This window comes from Mustela lutreola, chromosome 15 (assembly GCF_030435805.1).
Source record: "Mustela lutreola isolate mMusLut2 chromosome 15, mMusLut2.pri, whole genome shotgun sequence".
Lineage (NCBI taxonomy): Eukaryota > Metazoa > Chordata > Mammalia > Carnivora > Mustelidae > Mustela > Mustela lutreola.
The window spans coordinates 37607697-37623525 of NC_081304.1; the positions used below are offsets into that span (position 1 = coordinate 37607697).

General features: G+C 42.7%; 1 protein-coding gene, 1 long non-coding RNA gene and 1 other non-coding gene across 3 annotated transcripts; 1 reads left to right on the forward strand and 2 right to left on the reverse strand.

The window, feature by feature from the left end:
* Positions 1–2900: 2900 nt before the first annotated feature.
* Positions 2901–6936, forward strand: PEX12 (peroxisomal biogenesis factor 12). The gene is made up of 3 exons (XM_059149012.1): positions 2901–3634; positions 3947–4500; positions 5329–6936. The coding sequence occupies exons 1-3, from the start codon at positions 3509–3511 to the stop codon at positions 5726–5728; spliced, it is 1080 nt and encodes a 359-aa protein (XP_059004995.1). The 5' UTR covers positions 2901–3508; the 3' UTR covers positions 5729–6936.
* A 754-nt stretch (positions 6937–7690) lies between these two features.
* LOC131816343 (uncharacterized) lies at positions 7691–10355 on the reverse strand. Its single transcript, XR_009348015.1, has 2 exons — positions 9894–10355; positions 7691–7800 (listed from the first exon to the last, which is right to left on the reverse strand). It is a non-coding gene; the product is annotated as an uncharacterized LOC131816343 (long non-coding RNA).
* Positions 7925–8021, reverse strand: LOC131817221 (Z30 small nucleolar RNA). Its single transcript, XR_009348405.1, has one exon. It is a non-coding gene; the product is annotated as a Z30 small nucleolar RNA (small nucleolar RNA).
* Positions 10356–15829: the final 5474 nt, after the last annotated feature.

Sequence of the window (15829 nt, forward strand, 5' to 3'; positions counted from 1 at the left end):
ATAAAATATATATAATACCTCTTAATACTTAAGTATACTTTTTATGTGTCTTATCTATTAAAACATAAACCTGAGAGTGTGATCTGTGTTGAGGTGGTTATTATTTGTTGGCTGCAATAATTGGTATTAATTGGGGGCACCTGGGTGGCTGTCAGTTAAGTAAGTATTCAACTCTTGATTTTAGCTCAGGTCACGATCTCGGGGTGGTAAGATGCAGCCCCGCATGGGGCTCTGTGCTCAGTGAGAAGTCGGCTTGCGATTCTTTTTCCCTCCCCCACCCCCCAGCTCGCACACTCTCTAAAATAAATGAAATATATTTTTTTAAAAATTGGCATTGATTATTTTTTTACTGCTTCTCTTTTCTCTTGCAATAATTTCAATTTACTTTTGGGTCATCCTCAAAAGACTATTAATCAAGATGTCTTGCCTTTTCCCCCCCGCCCTAAGATTTGTTTACTTTAGAGAGAGTGAGCAAGTGTGCGGGGCAGGGGTGGGGAGGCAGAGAATCTTAAGCAGACTCTACAATGAGCACGGAACTGGGTACCAACCAATCTTACAACCCTGAGATCATGACCTGAGCTGAAACCAAGAGTCAGACACCTAACTGGCTGAGCCAGCAGGAACTCCAGTCTTGCCCTCTTCTAAGAGTGAAACAGAGTGGAGAGGAAATCTGAACCAAGGTAGGGCAATAGCCATTTGAATCATAAGTACAGTGACAGAAAGTTGTTGAAGCTTTTTCATGCAACAACACTGCTTGGGTGAGACCACTAATTCTTGCTGGAGACATCCAATACAACTGTAGTTCCTGTCCTTTTTAGAGATGGCTTTCCTCATTTTGTTAACTACTCCATACATTCCCAAACATTTAAAAAATATTAGCTTGCTTCTTCTGCTTGTAAACAAAGAACCCTAATTGATAAAAACGTTTAATTTCCCACTTGTAGTTGATGCTGTCTCAACTTCGTTCTTTTGTAGTAGCTACTATTTGTAACCCTGAAACTAATAATACATTATATGTTAATTTAAAAAATCCTCACAACCCTATGATACATTATGGGTACATTATGATTTCCACTTTATAGATGAGATTGAGACCCAGAGAGGTTATGTCAGTGCCTGAGGTATCAGCCACAGTAAGTGGGGGCTGAACCAGAATCGAACTTACGTAGTGAAAACTGAAGTCTGGCCTCATATTTTATGACTCTGCGTTGCCTGAATCTTCCTCTTCATCCTTAGCAGGGTCAGTCTGCCAATGCTTGAGGTCTCCAGTGATGGGGGAACTTAGTCTGGTGTCAGCCCCACCTCTCCTTTCCTACCTTGGTTGTGCCACTCCCAGCCCCTCTGCCACACTGACCTGTGTGAAGTTCTTTGAAGTAGAACTTCACTGTGTCCTTTCCCTATCTGTCCCTCTTTATGGCGCTGCTTTCTGTCTGAAATGTCCAGCCACATTGGCTGGAAAATGCACTTCAAAATCTGGTGTATTCCGTGGACTCTAAAACATCACTGATTTTCAAGATGCACCTTTATTTTATGTTCACTTGAGAAAGAAAAATTCTGCCAACTAAACTTTGACATAATGCCTTCTTATCACTTGGAATTTTTATTGTTAATGAAAGAAGCTCATTAGATGACGTTTATCGTTTACTACTCGCGCCCCTAGAAAAACATAACAGAAATAAATTGGGTAAGTTAGTCCTTTAAAAAAAGCTATTGTTAGAACACCTAATACTTGTCAGGTGCTTTATACAGATACAGTATCTCTAGTCCTTGAATTTCTGTAAGGCAAAAGTCTTCCATCAACGTGATTGTCGCTGGCAGGTTATTTGGTAGAGTAAAAAACACGTTTAGAACTGTAAGATTAACTTGCAAGACTTTATTGAAACAATTAAACCCAAACCTTCTTTTTGAGGGTTCTCATTATGCAAACCAATGGTCTTTACGCCGTAAATTCCTGTTAGGCCGTGAATACCTTCTATTCCTAACCACTTAGCATAGAAGTGGGGAGGAGCTGGAGAGAAAGAGGAATGGTTGAACTTTAACTCACTGAAACTCAATAAACCCGTATACGCAACTCAAACGAAGCAAAGTTGCACACGATGTAAAAGCATTTTGCAAACCCTAAGGTAAATTACGTTAATTCTGCAATACAAACAGTGAAAAGTACCATCTGCCAAGCGTCCCCAGTTCATTCTAGCTAGAACACATCAGGATCCCTCCGTCTTAACACGTATTCATCCCCCTGTGACACATCCAAACGTGTACGGCAGCAGGAACCATTTTCATCGAGTGTGCAAGTGCCTAGTTACGCTTGAACACAACTACACCTAGGAGACTGTTAATCTACCAGCTGGAATGGAAAGTAAGAGTTCCCAGTTCCAACGGACTGCAGGAGCCTTTTTCATCCTATCATCTTTTTCATAACTAGCAACAAAGCTAAAGCCTTCTATCGCCAGCTGCGTCGCTCCAAATCCTTCCCGGAAGGGGGCAGAATATAAATTACCTACCGCCCCCGCCGCGCGCACAGAGACCTTCCGCACGTCCATATTCCCTTTTGTTCCCCCACCCCTAACTAAATCGCCCAAGGGAACAGAGTCCTCAGCAGCAGGCCCGAACTCTTGGCTCCCGGCGCCAAGTGTCCCCGCAGCGCCCCGAACATCTTGCGGAAAAGACCTCTGCAGGGGGAGATTCAGAGCTGCGGTTTCCCACGGAAAATGCGAAACAAAATCAGCTTCAAAAATAAATAAATAAATAAATAAATAACACAAACGGACAGAGAATTCCACTCTAACCCCCAAGTGAATTCTTTAATTTCAGCGCAAGCGGAAGCGGAAGTCTTGGAGGGAATCATAGAGTTTGCTGCTTCCGGTTCCCGGGCCACGTTGCGAGCTAGAGCGCCTCTCTACCGTCAGCCGTCCCACTCGCCGGCCCCTTCTATTTCCGGGTGCGGCTTCTGTCCGAGCGGAGGCCTGTCTTCAAACGTGGCGTCTTGGGTCCCTAGGGCCTCGCCGGGGGTCCGCGCACAAGGACCCGCGCGGGCACTTTGCGGCCAACAACTGGAGCCAGCCCTCGCGTACCGGGTCCGCACTGGCACCTCTAACCCTTCAGAGCTGGCTGGCTTTTAAGCCCTCGCGATTGAGAGCCCTTGATTCGCAGCCTCCAGGACTGCAGCTCTAGAAGAGAGCACCCCTTCGGCTATACCTGTATCCCATAGGCATGCTTTGCCCTGTGAGGTGCATTTGACAAGTCACCCCTACCCCTACGTTACCACTTCCACCTCAATCTCTGCCACGTCTGCCTTAATTTCGTTCTTAACCTCCTTGATTTGAGACCCCTCCCCCTCTCTGCCTCCAGAAGAGGTCTCCCCCCGCACCCCCAGTTCTGTAAAAGAGTTTTGGGTCTCTTGCAGAAAGATTGCCTTTAAGACTGAGCACCCGTTTGATAACCAAAACAAGTTCATGCTTGCTAAAGAGTTTGTGGGCAAAGCGAAACTCAGTGCACATAAGAAACTATGGCTGAGCACGGGGCTCACATCACAACTGCTTCTGTGGTGGATGACCAGCCATCCATCTTTGAGGTGGTAGCACAGGACAGTTTAATGACAGCAGTGAAACCTGCTCTTCAGCATGTGGTCAAGGTAAGATATTGATTCTCTGGAAGGTTTTAGGGACGACTGGGTGAAAACCAAACAGTTTACTTGGTTGTCTAGGTTTTGAAATTGCCAATTAGCATGTAATTCATATCCTGTAGTTTAATGGTTCTTGAGTCCCTGTTATGTGTAGAGCCCTGTACTGAACACCTAGCACTTCAGAAAGGATAGGGAAGATCCCCAAAAGAAGTAACTTGTTTAAGCCCAAAGTATCAGAATTTAGAGGGAAATAAGGAAATGTGAATACAACACATAGTAGTTGTGAAATGGAATGAAATTCATTTATTAATTTACTTTTAGGTTCTCGCAGAATCAAATCCTGCCCACTATGGCTTCTTTTGGAGGTGGTTTGATGAAATCTTCGCCCTGCTAGATCTTCTGCTCCAGCAGCATTATCTGTCTAAAACCAGTGCCTCATTTTCTGAAAATTTTTATGGCTTAAAGCGCATTGTAATGGGGGACACATACAAGCCTGAGAGACTGGCCAGTGCTGGTCTCCCGAAGCGGCAGCTGTGGAAGTCAATTATGTGCCTGGTTCTTCTTCCCTACCTGAAAGTGAAGCTGGAGAAGCTTGTTTCTAGCCTGAGGGAAGAGGATGAATATTCTATCCACCCCCCTTCTTCCCGCTGGAAACAGTTTTATAGAGCCTTCCTGGCAGCCTACCCATTTGTTAACATGGCATGGGAAGGCTGGTTTTTTGTACAACAACTTCGATACATCCTGGGAAAGGCTCAGCATCACTCCCCGTTGCTGAGGCTGGCTGGAGTTCGGCTAGGTCGACTTACAGTTCAAGATATACAAGCTCTGGAGCACAAAGCAGCTGAAGCCAGCATAATGCAGCAACCAGCCAGGAGGTAAGGCTTTAACATTTCCCCAAACCTTTCACTAAGAAATTCTAAAATTTTAACCTAATTTTATGAAACTCACCTTCCTCAGTCCACTTTGTGGTATTTCATAAATCAGAGAAAAATTCTTGTGTCCATACAACAAGAGTTGCCCTCCCAGTAACCTTCCTCATCACACTAGCTACATTTTTATGAATGCTTGCTGTGTGCCAGGCCCTGTGCTTGCTGTTCGCTTCATGTACATTATCTCAATCCTCCTGACAACTTAATGAAATAAATTCATTACCTCATTTAAGACCTAAGGAAACTAAGACCTAATAGCCAACTACCTTGCCAAGGCCACATAGCTAGAAGGTGGCAGAACTGAGATTCAAGCCAGATCAACAATTCTCAAGACTGTGCTCTTAACCACATGCCACTGTTTCTAGTTAGTATTTATGTTCTCCTACAACTTCAAATATACAGTCCTCGATATTGCTAAGTTATTTTTGTTAAGTGAGTTGTTTCTTTTTCTTGATATACTATCTTATACACACACACACACACATCTATATAACCAATGTCTTACCAATTTCTTTCTAAAAACAAAAAAATAAAACCCTAGTCATTAAATACAAAATTTAGTTCCTATACTCCCCAAACACTGGAGGTCAGAAAAAGGAAATAATTTCGAATGGATAGTAGAGGAGATGGTGCCAATCTAGCAACTACTCAAAATCCAAACTGAATCAGTGATTCTGATGAAAAGTACAAGAGGTATATTTATATTAGTCATTCTGTGATCAAACCTAAGTAAACAGTTTCTCCTTTTGCCTCTTTGTTCTATTCTTCTACCAGTGTTGGTGAGAAGATAAAGTCAGCTCTGAAGAAAGCCTTGGGAGGTGCGGCCTTATCCCTCTCTACTGGCCTTTCTGTGGGAGTATTCTTTCTGCAGTTCCTTGAGTGGTGGTACTCATCTGAAAATCAAGAAACTATCAAATCACTGACTGCTCTGCCTACTCCACCACCTCCTTTACACCTAGACTACAATTCTGATTCTCCTCTGCTACCTAAAATGAAGACTGTGTGCCCCCTGTGTCGCAAAACCCGGGTAAATGATACTGTTCTTGCCACCTCTGGCTATGTGTTTTGTTATCGCTGTGTATTTAATTATGTGAGGAGTCACCAAGCTTGTCCCATAACAGGTTATCCAACAGAAGTACAACATCTAATTAAACTGTATTCCCCTGAAAACTGAAAGGGATTAGCATTTTATTTCACAACAAAAGTATTGCACCATAAGGCTGAGAAACTGATTTTCAGTTTCAGTACATAGCATTGTTTGAATTGTATGAAAACTGATTTTCAGTTTGAGTACACAGTATTGTTTGATTCTTCTCATCCTCAATTCATAATTACATGAACTTGACACAACTAGAGTTGACCCCTGAATGACATGTGTGTTAATGGTGCCAACATGACCCCCCCAAGTAGAAAATTAATGTATAACTTTGACTCCCCCAAAATGTAACTACTAATAGCCTACTATTGACCGGAAGCCTTACTGCTAAAAGAAACAATTAAACACATTCTATATATTAGATGTATTACATATTGTATACTTGCAGTAAAGTAAGATAAAGAAAATACTTAAATCATAACAGAAATACATTTATACTGTAAAAAATCCACATATAAGTGGACCCACACAATTCAAATCTGTGTTCAAAGGTCAACTTATGGATTTCTTTAAAAGGATATATCCATTGATCTAAACTTTTAACCAGCTCTCTAGACTCCTACTTAAGAGTTTAGCAAGCTAGCTAGAATAATAGAATCAGGATTGACAAGGGACGTGAAGGTCAGTGTAGAGGAAGTGGATGAAAGAGATAGTACAGAAGCTTTTCCTTAAAGAACAAGAGGTATAAAATCTCAGGAGAAACCCAAGATAGACCTCATAAAGTGGGTGATAGGGAAGCAGAAGCAGGCCTTTTCTTGAGAAATGAAAGCATTTATCCACCCTGAGAAAAAGATTTTATCAGTTTGCAAACAATGTGAAATGTTGACCTGCTCTTCACAGAAATACTTGAAAACACTTGAGAAAAACAAAGCACCTTCCATATACTGTGACCCACTTTAAGTAGCATATGCTACATTGTAATCAAGTAAGATTCCTTTATGAGCCATACATATCTTTTCTTGGGGAACCAGTTAAAGAAAAATAGGGGTTGAGCATATACACAGAGCTGTCTAAAGATTTCAGTGTGATGAAAGCAAAGTGAATAAGCAATCAAGAGATGACGTAACATACTGATTTAACTATAATTGTGCAAAAGAACCTTTTAATAAGCTCTTTCTTCTTGCTGTTAAGAGTTTGCTAAATGGGCACGAGTTACTCTGGCTATTACTAAGTTTCTATGAAACGCTTAAGTAAATTTTAAAAATAAATGTTTTTGGCAAAGAGTCGTTCCAAGTAGTCATAATTATTTGGAAACTTAAAGCTTACTTGAGGTGGGGACGCCTGGGTGGCTCAGTCGCTTAAGTGGCCTCCAACTCTTGGTTTTGGTTCAGATCATGATCTTAGGATATTGAGATCAAGCCACACAGTGGGCCCTGCAGCTCAGCATGGAGTCAGTTTGGGATTCTCTCTCCCTCTCCCTTTGCCCCCTCCCCGGCTTACCTTACATGTGTGCCTGCACATGCGTTCTCCCTCTCTCGCTCTCAAATAAATAAATATTAAAATTACTCCAGGTATTTAAAGTACATTTTTCATTCAGACCACCTGTGACTTTGAAGTATTTTTGTATTGACATTTTGCTTTTTTTTGCTAATCCAATACTTGGGAGAAAAAACCTCTACTTCAACAGCAAGAATTCAGCTTGTGTGAAATACCCTGTATGAGAGATACCATAGAAACACTTGAGTTATGTAGTAAAATTCATGCCACTGGGTTTTTGGGTTGGTGAAAATATACGGGTAGAGGAACGATGAAAATAATATAAGCATCTCTGCTGAGGTAAATGTTTTCTAATATTTTGATTCATTTAGCAATTCAAAGCACATTTTCTGATAGCATGAAGTTGATCAAATTAAATTTTGAAATGGAATAACCTATGAATTTGAAAATATTAACATTTTTCTGTATCATAAGAAGAATGTAATGGATATTTGTTAAAGTTCTTGTTAAATTGCAAGGTTTTACCAAAACAAACACCATAGCTAATTAAACAAACATTTTTAATAAGTAATAAATCAGTAAGAAAACTGAACCAGATTCAGGATTGAAAATAATGTAGTCCTCCACGAAGATATCAAAGCCAGATTCTCAACCTAAGAAGGAAAAGATGAAAGTATCAGCAATCCAAAAGAGTATCCAAGAAACACTCTTATACATAATAAAATCAGTATCCAAATAGAAAAGAACATTCCAGTGTGGAAAAACCACAACCGGAATCAGCTCAGAGAGAAGATTAAAGAATCATACCCTGGTCAGAGCCAGCACTGAGGCAATGGCAATACCAGGTCAGACTATACTTCACTCATCATCGCATCATTGTATTTCACATCCTTAAATACCTAAGAGCAGCCCATTCTTTTTTTCGATTCCAAGAAGACTTAGGTTAACCTATGAAAAAATAAAGGCTTCTATATAGTTAAGTTTCAATCAACCATGGGCTTTTAATAAATATTTTCCACTATGCTTGCTTTATAGACTGCTGTACAAAAAAATGCAAACTTGAGGAAGTTTTCGTTTTGAGGAGCTTTTTTGTTTTTGAAATATAGGCATGGAGAAGCATTTTTGGTTCAAAAACTTTTTTTTTTTTAATGAGTCCAAATACCATGCATGATAAAATTCCAGAGACATCTGTGAAGGGATTTACAGTCTGATTCTAAAGCAAAAGCTTTAGGAAAGATCTTCGACTAAATTCCATTATAAAGTAGCCTTCTGTTCATTTAATGTAAAAATATGATTTACAATTCTGCTGCCAACAAAAATAAAAAGTATAGTCATAAAGTTTTTATATTGAAATCTTCTATCTTAAGAATGCTAAACCCCGAGAGACTATGTTTTGCCAAAGGTCCACAGCAAATTAACTAACAGTAGAACTGAAAGAGAACAAAGGTCTGATTATCAGATTTCTATTTTTTCACTACCAACTAATCTGAGGTTTAATGTCAACTTTCTTCAGGCCACGGGCAAGATAAAAGAAGCAATGCAGGGGCTCCTTGGTGGCTAAGTCAGTGGATCGTGGGACTCTTGATCTTAGAATTGTGAGTTTGAGTCCCACATTGGGTGTGGCGATTACTTAAAATCTTAAAAAGAAAAAAAAAAAAGCAATGCAAAGTCTAGGTAATTCACAACCTGAATAATCAATTTCTGAATAAGGCGGCTGACTGCATTTCATTTATTCTAAATGACACCTGCTGATGGTACGCTATCACCGACATGGTAAAGTACTCGGATCACCATGTCACCCTCCCCATCCTACCGTATGGAAGTTACCATTCTGGAGACAGCGCATGCTTCCTTCAGCCATCTATAAATGTCATTAGATTGAGGGGCACCTGGGTGGCTCAGTGGGTTAAAGCCTCTACCTTCTGCTCTGGTTCTGATCCCAGGATACTGGGATCGAGCCCAGCATCAGGGCTCTCTGCTCAGCAGGGAGCCTGCTTCCCTTCCTCTCTCTCTGCCTACTTGTGATCTCTGTCTGTCAAATAAATAAAAATTTTTTTTTAAATGTCAATAGATTGATACTCCTTAGTTTAAAACTGGCAGGTGTTGGTCTGTGTTGGCCATTCAGCAACTAAACTCCATTAAAAGAGAGAAATTAACAAAGCGCCTGTTTTACAGGGGTTCTGCTTGAGCCTTTAGCTCATCAGCCTCTACAGGTGAAGTACATGTTAAAAATGAGGAAAGCAGAGGCTGAGAGAACTTTGTCTACAAGCATGCAACTTGGGAGCAGAGCTCCAAGTGAGCTCCCACCATACCCAGCCAGCACACGTCCCTAATTCTCTTCCTCAGCCCACTTTGCTCCATCTGGAGTACCTCCCTCAGCCCCTGCAATCTGGAGAACGCCTAATTACAGTTTCACCTTCTCAGTAAAGTGGTCTCCAACCCTCAGCCATCCTCTCTTCTGCCTCCACAGCACTTCTCCCACCACAGCACGCATCCCATCACTTACTCACCCAGGCACTTCCCCCACATCCCGTCTATCCCACCAGCCCCCTGACAGAGTTCCCAAAGAACCAGGGCAGCGTCTTACCGGCCTTTGCATCCATTACACTCAGAACGGTGTCTGGTACATAGGACGAGGGTCAATAAATGAACAAACGTTAAACAATTCAGTCACCTGGCAACCTCCACCAAAACCTTAAGCTCCTCGATTATAAAAGCATCAGCCCAATATATAAAGCCAACTTACCTCCAACATTGCAGGTGGGTAAGGAACATACCTCAAGCATCCCTAAGCCCTCCCTCCCCTAGCTTCTACCTCAAAGCTGTCTCCACGATGCCTGGCGCAGAACAACGAGTGCTTACATACAGTGGACCCTCGACCAAACAATGAAAATAAAGTCCAACGTTCCCAACTTCTGCAAAGACTGAGAGGAACCGTCCTTGCGGGGAAATGCGAGAAAGGCCGAAGCCGGGGCTCAAACCAAAGTCCCAGTCAGGAGTCCGCAACCCGCTTTCTGAACTCCTCAGGCTCCTACGCCCTATCTCGGGAGGCCTAGCAGAGACTAAGAGCAGCCGACCCTCGGCCTTTCGGTGGCCGGCTAAACCCAGTCCCGGTCCCGCTTCCCGCTTCTCGCCGGATTCAGCCTCGCTGCCCCGCGGGCGTCCCCTAGCCCAGTAAAGCCCTCGCAGCGCAACCAATCCTACGGCCGCCAGTGGGTCACGTGGGGGCAGCCAATCGGAAAGCGAGGTGACCACCTGGGGGGGCGGAGCGGGCCGAAAGGCGGAAGCGCCTTCCGGCAGGCTCTTTCGTGTGGGTTGTTCGATTGCAAGCTAACGCGTTTCTACGGTCTGAATGGTTCCTACCTTCCTCCCAACTCCCGCCTTTGGACAGTGGGACGTGCCTTGCTTCCCAACTGCAAAGGGCATCTGAGAGAATTGTGCCTTGGCTTTCCGGGAAAAATGACCGATTCGGATAGTGATCAGCAGGAATTACTGCGCATGTCCGATTCCCGCGGGAGGGCTAGGGTTTGGGGGTGGGCAGTGGAGGGATAAGTGCCTTTCGTTTGCGGAACACTGGCTGGCCGGGCGCGTGGACGCTTCCTCAATAAGTTGGAGGTGCCCCAAGAAAAGTGCAGCCAAAAATCGAAGAAATGCGCAGGGAAGACTTCCTGGGAAAGGTGGCATTTGATCTGAGTCTTGAAAGTTGGATAGATTTTTAAAAATCAGGAGATTCTGGAAGAAGGGATAATTTAACGCCTGAATTAAGTGAGAAAGCTTGGGGAACTTAAGTTTAGGTAAAGTCGAAAAAGTATAGTGTTTCAAAAAATTCGGTGAGTTAGAAACACCAGGAAGAAACTTGACAATGTATATGTCCTCTAGCATCAAAGACAACAAAAACCCAAAAATGCCTGGGGCACAACCCAGATATTTTGGGATTGGAGCCCAGGGAATTGTATTTTTAAGAGGTGCCCCATGGAGGATTCTCATTCACACCGAAGTTTGAGGACCACTATTAGTGCTAAAGAAAAGGGGCGGTAGGAGATTGAGCTGACAAATCAAGACTTTGTCAAGGATGGTGGCTTGCTGGCTATGCAGATTACTCTGGAGGTAGTGGGAGGTTTGAAGATTTCAAAGTCAGAGGAGATGGGTGATCAGAGCTTACTTAAGAAAACTATATGCACCTGTGTTTTTAAATCCATCAAAGGAAGGGGCACCTGGGTGGCTCAGTCCTTAAGCATCTTCCTTCAGCTCAGGTCATGGTCCCAGGGTCCTGGAATCAAGGCTGGCATCCCATCTGTCTCCCTGCTCTGCAGGAAGCCTTCTCCCTCTCCCACTCCCCTTGCTTATGTTCCCTCTCTCGCTGTGTCTCTCTCTATTAGATAAATAAACAAAATCTCATTATCGCTTCTTGGCCTTTTGGCTAAGATCAAGTGTAAAATCTTAAAAAAAAAAAAAAAAAAGATCAAAGGAAGGCAAAGTGAAAGAAGGGGAGCTATTGCAAGTGATTGCAATGGTCTAAGTGGGAGCTAACAGCCTAAATTAGGATTGTGGCAGTAGGAATGGAGAGGTGGCCTATGAAAGGCAGGTGAGGAATGTGATGAGTGTCAGGGATGGGTAGAAAGTGTCAACGTAAATAAAGAGGAAAACTGAGGCAAGCTTAAAATTGTCAAAAAGATGAGTTTATTCAGCAATAGAGGAGTTGCCATTCAATACATGCAAACTGTAGGAAACAACAGTGAGTTTCTTGAGGGTTTGGGGTTGACTATATATATGGGCAGGGAATGTAAGGAGAGCTCAGAGACTGTTAAAATAAAAAACAAAGGGAGACCAGCTTTGAAAATTCACCAAGCAGACAAAACCAGTCCAGTCATACAAACAAAACTCAATCCAGCTTCTTTTGCAAGACCATTCCCACCTGGGTCATTTTTTGTTCAGACCTCTGGAAACCATGAGCAAAACTTTCTAAGGCTGATATGAGACAACCCTGACCAACTCCCTATCATTGAAGAAAATTCCAATGTCAGCTTTCCATAAGCCACAAATCAATGGGAAATGATTTTCTCAGTCCTTAAGTTTTATTTTCCTACAGGCACATGTGTGAGATTCTTCATTTTATATCCTCCAGTTCCATTTTCAGATGACAATTCCTTCATAAAGAACATGAAGAAATAAAAGGGAAGAATGAAGAAAAATGGAGTGTCTTCTGTACCAGACCTGTTGAGGATTTCCATTGTACTTTAGGGACATGGGAGGTTAGACAATGAAGATAATGGGTCTTTCTTTGCATGTGCTATTTTTCTCCCTGGTTTCCCCTTCCTTCCCCATTTCTCCCTCTCAACCTGGTACATTCTTATTTGCAGGTTGCAGCCCACATGCCACCTCATTTATGAAATCTTATTCTCAAGAGCATAGTTATTGTCACTCCTCAGAACACCCAGAGCACACTGTTCATCCGTTGTTAGCTCTCCAGCGTGGTGCTAGGGTATAGTGGCCATACATTTGCGGCTGTTCAAAGAGTTGAATGAGCACATAGAGAACACACAGCAGAGTGCTCACCTGATGTTATTATATATGTCATATTGCAATGAATTCATACATGTTTTCCTTGTCTAGACTGTGAGCAGGACATGTGTCTCATTCTGGCCAAGAGTAACACTGCATGGCAGTGCTGGTAAATGAGATTTGGAATTAGATCGACAGAGTTTCAAATCCCAGCTCTGTTACTTACTAGATGTGTGGCCTTGAGCTTTAGTTCCCGGAATTCAGTTTCTTCATTTATAAGATGGTGAAAAGAATGCATGTCTTACAAGTTGCTATGAGGACAATTTGAGACAATCAAAATTGCATAGCTGGCCCAAAGAAGGCAGTCACTAGATGCCAGTTTTTATTGTGACGTGTAGCATAGCACCACATACAGAACACGGTAAATGCTTCATAATTTCTTATCAAATAAAAATGGACATGGTACTGCAGACACGATGCTAAGCTCTTTAAGTACATCATCTCATCTCATTCTCACAAGAATTGTACAAAGAAAGCACTATTATGATCTCCAATTTGCACAGAAGGCATCTGACGCTTAGATTTACATAACCAATGTCTCACAAAGCTACTGAATGCTAGAATAAGGATTTTAATATCTTTGGTGCTCAAAAACAAAACAAATAAAAAACAAACAAACAGGGGCACCTGGGTGGCTCAGTGGGTTAAGCCTCTGCCTTCGGCTCAGCTCATGATCTCAGGGTCATGGGATTGAGCCCTGCATCGGGCTCTCTGCTCAGCAGGGAGACTGCTTCCCCCTCTCTCTCTTTGCCTGCCTCTCTGTCTCCTTGTGATCTCTCTCTGTGTGTCAAATAAATAAATAAAAACCTTAAAAAAAAAAACACAACTAACCGAATGAGAAAATGAAGGTTGGGGGACTTACACAGAGTCAGGTAGTGGTGAGGGAGAGCCAGCACTGTTCCTCTTGCTCACTGGGCTCTCCATAGTCTTGGAACGATCTCTGTGAATGAACTGAGAATAGATGGAGGCTGATATTTGGCAGTTTGTGTCTAGTATGTGCAAGGGCTGTAGCCTAACTACTCCTGTTGATAAACTGAAGTTCTTAGTGAATAAACACACCTTAAATAAACTGGAGGCTCTAGTGTTGAGCCGATTGGCAACAGCACGGCCAGATCATTTTCCTAAGAGCCAAGAAAAAGCATTGTCCAAGCTACTGATTTCAAACTGTTTTGTATCATGGAGTCAGGATATGAGATCCTCTCTGGCCTGATAACCTAACCATTCATATCCAGGGGGGTTAACTAGGGAAATTCAAAGAAGGAAGAGAAATTTCCTCTGCTCATCATTCACATTATCCCTCTTTCTCCCAATTTGCACTGAAAAAGGAGGAGGAGGAACTGAAGGAGGTGAAGGAAGAAAAAGGGAGGAAGAGGAGGAAACAATCCAGTTCCTAGTTTCCTGCCCAAATAATGTTCTTTTTCTTTACTGGTAAAAAAAGGGAGATGTTTAGGTAGATTTCTGATTTTGAAGAGTCCTAAGCAATCCCAAATCCCAAACTTGAAAGACATCAGAAGGAGTAGGAGCATTTGTAGTGGCGGACCTGCTTTGAGCCCCTGCTCTTCCCCTATGGCCATGTAATCTCTGTTTCCGTGTGGTATGCCACATTCCCAGCTTGATCCCTGGCACCCCAAAGCACATCTCCAGTAAATGACGGTCATTTTTCTCTTTCTAAACAAAAGTAATATCAAAAGGATTTCAGTGTGAGAGTGAGGCTGAGAGTTAAGGCAGATAACAGAACTAAAAGTGAGACCGAATTTGGAAGTGAAGTCAAAAAGCTGAAAGCAGGCCTTTGGCCAAAACAATTTACCAAAAACTTGGTCGTGTAAAACAAGAGAATTCTCTTGCAGCCAGAAGTTCAACATCAGTTTCACTGGACAGAAATCAAGGTGCTGGCAGGGCTCCCTCCAGATGCTCTAGGGAGAATCCACTTTGTACCTCTTCCGGCTTCCAGGGGCTGCTGGCATTCCTTCTCTTGTAGCCACATCACTCCCTGGACTCTCTGTCTCTTTGGTCCCATTGCCACCACCTCCTTTGTGTATACCACAACCCCTCTGCCTCTGTCTTAGGAGAACACTGGGCTTAGGGTTCATCCAAATGATTGAGGATAATCCCCTCATTCAAGATTCCTTTTTTTTTTTTTTTTTAAGATTTTATTTATTTATTTGACAGACAGAGATCACAAGTAGGCAGAGAGACAGGCAGAGAGAGAGGGGGAAGCAGGCTCCCTGCCGAGCAGAGAGCCCGATGTGGGGCTCAATCCCAGGACCCTGGGATCATGACCTGAGCCGAAGGCAGAGGCTTTAACCCACTGAGCCACCCAGGCGCCCCTCAAGATCCTTTCTTAATCACATCTACAAAGACCTCTTTTCCTTATAAGTTAAGACTTACAAGTTCATAATCATAATCATTGGTGGCTATTATTCAGCCTACTACGAGAAGTTTGCTCCAATTTAAATTTTGTTGTTGTTGTTGTTGTTAAAGATTTTATTTATTTATTTGAGAGAGAGAGAAACAGAGATAGCGAGAGAGAGCACAAACTGGGAGGGGAAAGGAGAAGCAGACTCCCCGCCGAGCAGGGAGCCTGACTAGGGGCTTAATCCCCAGACCTCAGGATCATGACCTGAGCCAAAGGCAAACACTTAACAGACTGAGTCACCCAGGCACCCCCAAGCTTGCTCCAATTTAACCAGCATCCCCAAATGAGGTAACTCCCTCATCTGTTTATTTTTTTCATTTAATCGGGTTGTTTTAATTATAAAAACAATTGATGTTCAGTGTAGACATTTGGGAAAGACAAAAAGTTAAAGAAAAACAAAAAGGAAAGGAAAAGAAATTAGAGTAAAAAATCGCGCGTAATCCTTTCACCCAGGAATAGTCAGCCCCTCACCAAGGAGCATTTTTTCTAGGCTGGGTCTTGTGCCCAACAAAAAGGAAGAGCAGGAAAAGGAAGATAACGGTAGATAGGAGAGAACAAGTGATTTGGAGGGCAATGGAATATGCTGGCAATTCTCATAACGGACATGTACAGGACAGCCTAATTTAAAATAAATGTAGAACTACAAAATGAAGAAATGATGTCAGCTGGGGCAGGAGACGCCTGTATGCAGATTGGCAGACGCG